The following is an 11,669-nucleotide window of genomic DNA, read 5'->3' on the forward strand; positions in this document are numbered from 1 at the left end:
CAAACTAGACCTGTAACTAGAATCAGTTTTAAGTGAAACCACCCGAAATTTATTTTCCTTTTCAAAAATATGTATTCTAATTTGCTAGACTTGAGAAGATGATAGAATAGTTAGAATGCAATCAATAAACTTTGTCTAACAAAATAGATTACTGTTATGTTGGATCTTGTATGTTTTTAAGAATAGGAAGTATTTGAATTAAAGTGGATTAATTCATTTAATTAATCAACAAGCGTTTATCAGCACTGAGCACTGTGTTAGGCCTGGGGGATATGGTGGTGAAGACCATCCATAGCGCATGCTGAGTGGGACCCCCAGTCGCAGTGGGGTGTGCCGAGAGCTTTAACACAGGCATGTCCAGGCTACTGTGGGGCCAAGAAGGGACATGAGCAGACTGGCTTTCAGAAAGTTTTCTTTCAGTACAGTATGGACAATAAATTGGAGGAGGCAGGACATAAGACAGGAAGCAAAAGCATTAGAAGTTGGTCCTGCTGAAAAGCGGCAAGAACCTAAAGAAAAGTAGACCGTCCCTGTGGGGATAAACTGGAGAGGACAGCTGGACAGACACTTGGAAGGCAGCACTGGCAGATGTAATCATCAGGATGGGCAGGGAGGGGAAAGGCTAAATATCTCGTCAGTTGGAGAGTTGGAACCCAAGTAGATGGGGTTACCTTTTTTTCAGACAGCAGAACAGGAGGAAGAACATGTCTTGTTTAGGTGGTAAATGGTTAGTCATGTTGAGGTTGCTTTTTGGAGTGCCAGTTGGAAGTGTCCTATTTCCCACTATTTCTGGAGTTTAGGAGAGAGATTGAGGTATTGATACTTGGGAATCTTTGCCTTACAAGTTGTGTTGGAAGCCATGGGAGCCAGGAGAAACATATGAAGGTGAGAAGAAGTCACAGTCAAAATCTTGGGAAACATTACACGACAGGTAAAGGAAGAGGTCTCTGCCAAAGACACTGAGGGAAAAGCAACCAGACACATGAGAAAATAAATGTTGTCACTACATGGAAACAAACTCAGAGCAGCCAAATAAAATATTGTTTGTGGACCTTGAACTTTTTACTTTTATTAAAGTCATTTTTATTTTAAGCTATTTTAGTTCATTTACATTTGATTTTTGGATGCGAAGGGCTAGCCTCTCTGTTAACGTTGTCTATCCTGTAAGAAGTAATTCATATTCTCAATTGTCCAATTCTGACCAGATATGCATGGTTATTAAAGCAGTAATTTAAAATGTTGAGAGGCAGTACAAGTAATGGTTAATGCACATACTAACTGGATAACTCTGGGTGAAGTGGGGTTAGTTACTGCAACTACTTCATTAGAAATTTGTTAAATGAGTTAATATCCATAAAGTTCTTAGAGCAAAGTATGGTACAGGGAAAATGTTATGTGCTTTAGCAAATATTATTTTTATCAAAGATATTCATTACAGAATTGCGTGGGGAAGGAAGGAAGGACCCACTTGTTCTCGTTTACACAAAATGAAAAAGTCGATTCATTCAGTCTCGACAATTCAATGAGGCAGGGACTAGCATACTGATTACTTGTTTGATGGAATTGATAAGACCAAATGGATCAAACATGTTATAGAATCGATTGGTCTTCTTGGCCTATACAGTAATTTTATACTTAAAATGTTTTTTAAAAAATCAGGATCAGGATTGGCATTCGGTTACCTGAAAACTTTAAAAATAGCAAACAGGATTCATTTTTAACTTTGTATTATTTATATTTCTTTGCAAAAGCAGAAAAAAATCGTGAATATCTATAAAATTAAATATCCTTTACTGAGCACCAAGCACGTGGCATGTGCACTTTGGAGTTTCACAACAGTGCTGTAGGAATAGATAGCATTCCCATTTTGCAGATGGGGAACTGTGTTTCAGAACGCTTTGTCTAGCCTAGGATCCAACTGCACAGCAGTGACTGAGCCTGCATTCAGCCATGCATTCTGCCTGATTTCATAGCCTGTGGTATTTTATGCTGCCTTAAACCCATGAAGGGGGAAGGCAGTCTGGTCTATCCCTGGACACATCAGGGGGTTTTGTAATCTCAGCTCTCCCTTGGTCTCTAGGTTTCTGTTTCCTCATCTTAAAAATACCTAATTTCCTTCCAAATCTAAGGTTCTGTGAACTTTTATGAACTAATGTAACAGAAACCAGAAGACAAGATAGGAATCTTGATTCTTTTTTTTTTTTTTTCCTTCATATGCAAATACCATTCCTCAAGTGAAACAGATTGTCACAGCAAATAGGTTGCACCTTGAATGTAATGAAGCTCATTTGTCAGTGTCTGGGGCCCTGTAACTTTATAAAAGTTAAACAGGGACACATTTCAGAAATGCATTTCTGAACCTAAGAAAATGCCTATGTTTCTTGTTGCAAAAGGTGTTCCTTTTCAACGGCTTGAGAAAATAGTAGAGAGAAGCTATAAGAACATGCGTGTTTTGTTTAGCACAAGCTTTTTCAAACTGCACGTTCCTCTGCTGTGTATTGCTCACACATCATTTTCATATGAAAGGGCACCTGTCTTTTGTCTCAGTACACATGTACCTTTCAGCATTTCAGATGGTGAAATGGGAGGTCCCTGAAAAAGTTATTTTTGTTCGGTGGGTTTTGGGAATCCATTCAATACCTGCTGTTTTCTTTAGACTGTATTATGTCTTCTGCTGGGTAAATGTCATGGAAATACATTTAGTGATTCTTAATCCTTTTCTTTAACCAAAATTGAAAGAGACAGCCATTTTCATATTAAATCAGTTTGTTGACTGTTTCAAGAAAAAACACCCTGATGTGAGTTTTCATTTTCCCAGGATACTTAATTAATGTGTCCCAAGATACTTGTTCTTTTAAATAATATCCGTGAATATATGTATACACACACATACCCACGTTGGCTTCATCTGCGTATAGAGTTGTATTTAACATGAACTCCAAACGTGGAGTTAAAAGTTTTTAGAATGAAAAATAATAAACCCTCTCTTTTTTATGATATGTTCTCTTTTTTAATCTTTAGAGGACTATTTCACTTTTAAAAATAGAAGCTCTTGCTGTTAGTTTTGGTGAACATGTTCCTTTTTCAGAAGTTTTCATAGTTTACTGCAGGTTCATTAGAAAACTAGAGAAAGATTGTCTGAAAATATTCAGATTATTTTTTAAAAATACAAAAGGTGGAAGTGGCCTAAGGATTTGTCATGGAACACAGAGACCATCACTTCAGAATTAAAGACCTATAAATTAATAAACTGTACCCCACGGAGTGGCATGGCACCATCCAGCTACACACCAGTCCCCTAGCCAGGGTCCTTTTGGTTTTTCTTACACATCGACAATTTAATGTGTTAACTTAAAAAAAAAAAAAAAAAATCACTTACTAAGACTTCTTATAGAGAAATATACCATACCTTTTTCTGTAATTTCACTATTTCATAGGATTCATTTAAAAAAACCAGAATCAAAGATGATCTGACAGTGGAGTCAAAACTTTAGGTTATTTTGACAAATATTAAATACATTTTCATAGATTTTGCTGAGAGGGATTATATGTGTACTTGTAAGATAGACAAAAAGAGCAAAGAAGGTGGGCATGCTATTTTTTATTTTTAGCTTATTATCAGGGAAAACAGTTTGGAATAACACATTCATGGAATTCCAATTCAAATGAATTTGAGGAAAATTCACTATTTCTAAGAAACTAGTGGAAATTGTGATTACTGTCACCATCACTCAGCCCAATGTAGGGCAGTTGTGTGCAGTAGTAGCCCAGGCCCTGGGAGGTTTCTGACTCCTTTTATTGTCTAAGCCAGCTCTTTCCTTAGGTACATTTTCATGGAAAATTCACCTACCATTCTGTATCTGCCACTGACTTTTCAAAATTAAATTCAATTTTCTGTTTTCTAGCAAGTTTTTAAAGGACAGAAGACAAAACAGAAGATTTTGTTCATTATAGGCTTTTGTGGCTTGTTTGCACGTACTACTATATATCTTACAAACATGTATTATTTTAGTTTCTTACGTCATGAAGTTATTTTTTGTTATCTTAATGTGTTCATAAAATTGTACCCTTTATTCTACTCCTCTGCATGAAGGTTAAAAAAAGAGAGAGTAAAATTGTACCCTTTAAATTGCTTCAAAGCATAAGCACAAAATATAATGTAATGTGCAGTTCAACATAGTGCAGTAGCTTCTAAAATTTTTTGTATCCATTTCTAAAACTTGATTAGTACAAAGAGAGCATTTATTGATCTGTTGATTTTTTTGTTTTTTAAATGAAATGCTAGGCACTGGGCAGGTATAATTGAAACCTAGGTCTCTCTCAAGTGAGAGGCAGAAGCCAGCTGTGCTTGGTCAGAGTAGCCATCCCCTCTCCCCCAACCCCCAGAGCTCAGCCTCTCATTTAGCAGAGAGATTTAAAGATCTTGGGGGGGGGGGGCTTGGGGGGGGTTGTTTCTTTTTTAAAGCATGGAGAGAGAATGCTCAAACTCCAATTTTATTAATGCAGCAATGGGGGCAAGGAATATTATGTATAAGATTTTTGGGGGGTGATAAAGAGAAAGTATACATTTATATACGGAAAAAAATCAAGGAAAACTCATTAGTCACTCAAATAATTAAAATCTACTATTTTCTGATATATTTCTTCCCCTCCCCATCCCCCAGTGGAGAAGGTTTGCATTCTTCATTATATGCCTTCATTAGTTACTTAACCCCAGTAGCTTATAAGCTGATAGATAATTTTTATTGATTTTAGTCATGAAGTAGAGAAGTATCTGCTTCTTATATTTCTGAGGCCTGTTCCCAGGTCTTTCATGATCATTTATTTATTGCACTTAACCACACCTCACAGACTACTTATCAAATTTTGCACTGTTTCCCTGCTCCACATTTGTGGGCTCAGACAAATCCTTGCGGCCGGTTGCTGCTTTCCCTGCCCATCCCACTTTGAAATATCCATCTTAGGAACAATTCCAAATATTTAAGCTCCTACCTTCTGATCCTTCCCATGTTGTATCCCCCTTCCCAAAGTCCACAGTGGCCATTTTAACACACTGTATTTACAGGAGTGGGAGATGGAGCTGGACTCCATCGTGATGTAGGATCCTTGCTTTGGGTTACCAGGTAAAGTGTAGAGAGGCATTCCTGACCCTTACCCCATTCTGACCCTCACTCTCATAGCTGAGGTTATTGTACTTTTTTAATGAGCAAAAAAGTTCCTAAAGATATATTTTTTTAAGTCTGATACAACAGGGTGAGCTTTTTAAGAGATTCACTCATTTCCTGTTGCCCAGAACTCTGTTTAAAGTATTTGACATGAAATATCATGTGTGTTTATTACTGAGTGGACTGTTAGAAATCGAATTGAGGATCCTAATTTGAGAATAAGTGATTATATTGTAACCAAAATATCTCTTTACCCACTGTCCCAAACTAGCAATGTGTAATATATACCCCAATTTAATAAATTAACATATTCAGGAGGCCTACAAAAAGCAGAGGTGCCCATCCTTTATATCAAGAATTAGCAACTTTTTCTGTAGAGGGGAAGATAGAAAATGTCTTAGGCATTAAAGGCCATATGTTGTGTGTGGCAGCTGTTCCTCTCTGCCATCACTGGAAAATAGCCAAAACAACGTGTAAACAAACAAATGTGACTGTTCCAATAAAAAACTTATTTGTGGACACTAGAATTTAAATTTTATGTAACTTTTGCATGCACAAAATATTTCTCTTGTTCAGCCTTTAAAAATGGGGGCCACAGTTTACCACCCACTGCTGTAGATTTTCAAGTAGAAATGACATAACTACTATTATTAAGTAGCCAAAAGGAAAATAAAAGTATGATTTTGAGGAAGAAGTTAGAGAATTTTAAGCACCTAAATTGGGTGTATCAGGAAGTCTAGACAGCACCTGAGAAAATAAACTGTCTCTCACATCCTTCGTGAAATGACACTGGGAGCTCCTTGCCCCTACTTACCTCCCAGGCCCATCCCGGCTATGCAGCCCCTTCCTCCCTATCTGGAATGGCAAGGGCAGGGTCCAGCAGCATTTCTAATCCCATATGACAGTTCCTCAGCAACAGAGAAGCATGCATTCTCCTACCACACAACTCAACAATACTTTTCCTCACTGATGCCTGTCAGTGATAGACAACCAGCTAGCTAAGCTCAGTGCACCAAAGATGGATGTGTTTTTGAAGAGATGAGCTGCAACAAGCACAACTTATTAGAGCTCATGTTTATGATATAAATTTCAGAGGCATATGGACATGGCATGTAACATGTAAAAGTATGTTAATAATTGCCATTAATGTGCTAGTAGACCCCCCTATCTTTTTAAGTTGGGGGGGTTGCTGATTTTTTAAAAAATTTCTGTCAGACTCTGGTCAGTAGGCACATGCAAATGCAGATTCTGTCTCTTTAGGACAACCAGAATGACTGAGTATTTGACTCTGGGTCAATCGAGTCAGAAGTCTTTTGCTTGAAAGGAGTCCTTTCAGAGTAAGCTGGAACTTCCTGTGGGCCACAATGAGTGCGTCAATATTTCTAGATTTAACAGGTCTGAACTATTCACTCTCTTCTGAAAGGGCCATTTGAAACTAAAAGGACCCATATAGGCAGCATTGATTTAACAGTTGAATGACAGCTGTTGGGTCCAGTTTGGTCCAGTTTTCCCATGCGGGTATTACCTGTACATCTCACTTATAGGGCTTAGTAGTTTCCTGTTTATGTGCCTCTGCGTGTGTGTGTGTGTGTGTGTTGCAGATGTATTAGTTCATTCATGTACTTGTCTGGTGCCCATTCTAGTCTCTGGGGATACTGAAATAATAGAGGCATGGTCCCTGACCTCCAAGTATTCAGAAACTGGTAAAGGAGAAAGGCATCTAAACGGGATCTTTATATTGTGATAAGTGATTTAATAGAAATAGGATATGAATAATTTGGGTGTAGCTAAGAAAGTGGAACTAATTACATCTGAGGATGTAACAGTTTAAATGGAATAAGAATTCTCCATTCCACTGTAGCATAGTGAAAAACACTGGATTACAGCCATGCACATCTTGTTACAGGCCTCAGGTAAGTTACTTTACTACATTGAGCCTCAGTTTCTTCATCTGTAAGGTGAGATTAACCGTATTGACTTTGCAGCTGCATACATATGGATCAGAAAATAACTCCCTTCCCTATCTTAGGCCCTTTTCACCAGAGGCCATGTGTGGCTAAAGAGAGATCGGTTTTGGTTGCTTGGGGACAGGGCCTCCATGCTGAATGAGAGCCAGGAAAACCTGTGCACCTGGGTCAGCTATTGTCCCGCTCCCCCTGGGAGCTCATTTGGACAATGGACAGTGTATCTTTTCCCAGCACAGCCTTTGCATATTTTACTGTCCTTACAAGTTGACTGAGGGACCTGGTCAAATTACATACTTCAGACTGCCTTTCGCTGTGAGTTTCAAGACCAACTTGATGATTCCTCAGGACTTGCCCTAATTCTTAGGTCCTTTAAACTTTACATTATTAAGATATCTAGGATTCTTTTCCAGTGGACAAGCAAAAAGTAGATGTTCGTGAGTAACATGTACCTCATTTCTGGGAGTAGTGGAGTGCTTTATCCTTCCGTGAGACTGTGTATATTTTCAGTGACTGACGAATAGATGTTGTATCCTAAAATAGCCTTAAACCTTCTAAGTGATGCACATTTTGGAAGGGTATTGAAACAAAACATAATTAATTGCCCTTCATAGTTCATTGTGACTTTCAGCCTTAGAGCCAAATCAAACGTGGTAGACTGCTAATATTCCTTTTTAGTCTACCAGTGGTGATTATATCCAGTGGCAATCAGTCTATGCCTTTTGATAGTTCACCTGCAAAGTCACTCCCCGTAATCGAGGAGGCAAGTGTTAACTAACTTGCCAGATGTCACAGCAGGAAAGGCAAAACTGAAACCCTCCCCTGGCTGACCCCAGATTCTCTGGTGGGCTGGTGAGGTTTCCTGAAGATGTACCAAATGGAAAACCCATTGAAAACAATGATTTCCCACACTAGAGTGCTGACTTGGTTGTTATGGAAAAGCAGTGGAACACCAAAGCTTGTATCCCTTTGTTTCTTCCAGGAGAGAAGCCCTACAAGTGTACCTGGGAAGGCTGCACCTGGAAGTTTGCGCGCTCGGATGAACTGACCAGGCATTACCGCAAACACACGGGGGTGAAACCATTCAAGTGTGCGGACTGTGATCGCAGCTTTTCCCGGTCAGATCATTTGGCACTCCACCGCCGGAGGCATGTGCTGGTGTGAGGAATGCTACCTGTCCAGCTGAGCGAGAGAGCTGGGTCTCTTAGCGGCACCCCATTCAGCAGGGCTGAATCCCCTCCACAGTGTTAACACAGAGGGCATCGCAGTCCCACGATGTCTGACCCCAGAGCAGGAAAAGGAAGGAACGCTTCTCCTTCTGGTCTGAAGGTAACCCCCATCATGGCTACATGAGACACGTCTTCACGCTGGCCTGGGAGCTCAGTGACACAAATGCTGAAGAGACAGGCATTGTTTTCCATGCTGTGTACTCTGCCATTTAAAGATGTTTGTAGCTTGTACATTTTCTGAGCTGTCAGACATTTTGTTATTGACACCTTAAAGGTCTTCTACCACAAATTGATGGCTAGAGCAAGTCCTTTTACATTTGGGTGATTCTTCTATCATCCCACCCCTTCACCCCTTTTTACAAAAATTTTAGTTACTGTCTAAGTAAGCTAGAACACACATCCACTCTGTTACCAGCAAGCAGCATGAAAGTAGAAAAGAAGAAGCTGTTGGAGAGGTTCCATTACCTGAAAATAAAGGGGAATGCAAGCAGCCCTTTGCAGTAGTCATGGCGGCAACTAGATGTCACGCGCAACTTGTCATTATGCCACGCCCTGAAGAAAACCAACATTGAATCTTTCATTTGTTTGTCATTGATTGTTTTTGTTTTGTTCTGGTTCTGTTTTGTTCATCTGTTCAAGCAGAGGGGCAGCGACATTTTAGTTGAAGTCTAGTCCTGGTCTCTGTTCTGGCAGGGACTGGCACAGAGGTGTTCTGTAGTTGAATAGGAAGAGCCTGTCTAAAAAACTACTGCCCCACTTCAAATTGCAGTGTTCTGTCACCTAGGCATCATCTCTTCCCGCCCCTAGTATTTGATTACAAGGAATGGGGGAAAAAAACTTTCTTAGACACACTGGCACCAAGGGAAGAGGCGGGGCTGCCCAGGCAAAGTCAGTGAACATGAAAAATCAGACAAAGCAGAGATGGAAATAATGCACCTCTTGAGGAGAAAAGCAATAATGAATAAAAGGACTTTCCTACAGTAACTTCACTGAGGACTCACGTTACCAATTTTCATACTTACTAAAGGGATTGTAAAAAACACCCCAGCATTTTAGATGTCTTGGTTGCATTTACAGCACTGAGGTCATCTTTCTGCCGTTTGTTGTCCTGCTTGGTTGAGTACCACAATTAAAGATACCACTCCCCTTTTCTTGTTTGAAAACAGTTATTTGGTGACTAGAAAGACAAGATAGGCATAGCCAGGAATTAACTCTTCGGTGAATTGGTCAGTTCTCCTTGGAACTGAGCTAGTGGAAAGAAAATGCTCCCCATGGAAAACCTGACATGGTGCTAGTTTCCTCTCTTGGAGAGCCAAGGATAAGTGACTCTCCAATAGGTTCTTCTATACGGATTTCATTTTCTCAACTGTATTAGGACCCAGCGGTCCTGCACTGGCATCTGCAGGGATATGGAACCTACTCATTCTGTGCTGAGGATGAGAGAAAAGTATAGTCCCATCAAGCCCTGGAAACTATGAGCCTTTTTACAACTAGCAAAGTATACGGTAAACAAAGCAATATATCACCAACAAGCATTCTTTTAGAAAAATTATCATATTTTTATTCCCACAAAAAGCTATTTTTCCCTCCAGCTTTATGTGGCTAAGGAGCTTGGTGAGATTTGTTATTGCTGTTGTCAGGATTTTTTTATAGCTTAGATATAAAAGGTCTCCAGCAAAGACCTTTGCAATATATTTTAATTACAGACACTTGATTTTGGGAATTGCACAAATTAACCTACAATATAACTAGCTCATTTTTAAATGTTTGAACATTCTGAAAAAATTTCTGGTTGCAAAATTATCCTTTTTATGATCATCTTTTAATTCAGATCATCTTATTCTCCTGAAGCATGAACTATGAACATCGAAACAAGGATAATTGTGTTGGATGGTTTTAAGAAGAATTTTTCTAAATGTTTAAGCAACAGTAGAATGATTTTCAGGTCAAATTCTGGCTTCAAAAATATGTGCTCAATATTTTCTGCCAGGTCTGAAAAATTCACCAGGCAATTTTCCCTCCAACAAGGGCTGCAATTCTATTGATAAGTATCTTGTTTAGCTACACAATTTACTACCCGCCAATCATTGGGTTTTTTACCAACTGGAAAGTTTTTTATCTGTACTGTATGCAACTCCTACTTCACATTGCCTGGACCCCTTCAGAATAGAATAAAAAGGTTTCTTGATTCATGCCAGCATTAGCTACTGGTCAGTGGCAAAGAATACCAAGAGGGAAAAACACAGCCTTGAACCCCCACCGCTCATCTCAGAACCTAGTTGGCAGGTAGTAGGGAAATCACACAAGTGAAGCGTAGATTTGAGTTAGTTCTTCCTGTTCTCATAAGAAGAGCCAATTCTTTTCTCTGCTGAGAGATGTCTTGAGAGTATTACAGGTAGATATGGTTTTTAGAATTCACAGAACTGACAAGCAGTAGAAGCTTCCTGAGTGACAGCTTGATTTAAATTTAGCTCGGAACTAAGTGAGCTGCACTTGTCTAATGACATAGGAAAGATCTGGGGAAGTGAGCTTTTCTCCTCACCCTCTGAAAGTGAAAACCAGAGTGAGATGGTAAGTCAGCTGATAAAACCTGTCACTGTGAAGCCACTTCCTCCTTTTGACATAGTGATACCTCTAAGATGGGATCCAAGCACAAGTAAGTGAATGAGTCCCTGATCTAGCTCTGGGAACTGAAACTTCTTTGGGGCTTTTCTTGGACATAGCAAATTTTCCCTGGTGAGTTTTCTAAAAATGTTTCCCCAAGGAAGGGAAAGTGGTTTGGGACAGAAGGAAATGGAGCATCTTCAGGCGTGGAAAAGCCTCCATTTCATCTCATGTCCATTTCTAGCCTCTTTTAAAAAGCACAGAGCATGATGAACAACAGAAAAGGGTAGAATCCAAAGGACTTGGCAGTCATTCCTCAACTAGAAGCATTCTTTGGTTTAAATTTGAAGCAGTTCAGTTTGCAGCTGGGATATGTGCATGGTTGGGAACTTACAGACAAATAGCTGTTAATGGCTTAAGAACTGACTTTCTCTTTGCATTGTAGAGACTGATTACAAGGGAGTTACATTATTGGAAAAGTTTTGAGGTTCAGTCTTTGAGGTTTTAATAGAGTCCCTTCTCATATTCTGATCTTAAGTTGTTTGGGAAAAGGTTCATGATTCACACTTTCCCATCCTCCTCTAGCCCCCTCCTGTCAGTTGTGTGTGGACTCTGAGAAGCCTGTTTGATAACTTGTCTTAAGTTCTATTAAGGCTTTGAGACTATGGCTAATGGCTTTACCATAAAGGTTATACTATTGCCTGGCA

The 11,669-nt window shown here is 39.4% G+C and overlaps 1 protein-coding gene across 5 annotated transcripts in view; it reads left to right on the forward strand.

Annotated features, from left to right (window-relative positions):
- KLF12 (KLF transcription factor 12) overlaps positions 1–10,148 on the forward strand; it is a 412,532-nt gene extending 402,384 nt beyond the window's left edge. For all 5 annotated transcript variants that reach the window (XM_063102267.1, XM_063102269.1, XM_063102271.1 and 2 more), the window contains one exon: positions 8,112–10,148. In XM_063102267.1, coding sequence (XP_062958337.1) covers positions 8,112–8,293 — 182 coding nt within the window. In that variant the 3' untranslated portion in view covers positions 8,294–10,148. The remainder of the gene's footprint in view (positions 1–8,111) is intronic.
- Positions 10,149–11,669: the final 1,521 nt, after the last annotated feature.

The sequence above is a fragment of the Cynocephalus volans genome, chromosome 7, assembly GCF_027409185.1.
Source record: "Cynocephalus volans isolate mCynVol1 chromosome 7, mCynVol1.pri, whole genome shotgun sequence".
Classification (NCBI taxonomy): Eukaryota; Metazoa; Chordata; class Mammalia; order Dermoptera; family Cynocephalidae; genus Cynocephalus; species Cynocephalus volans.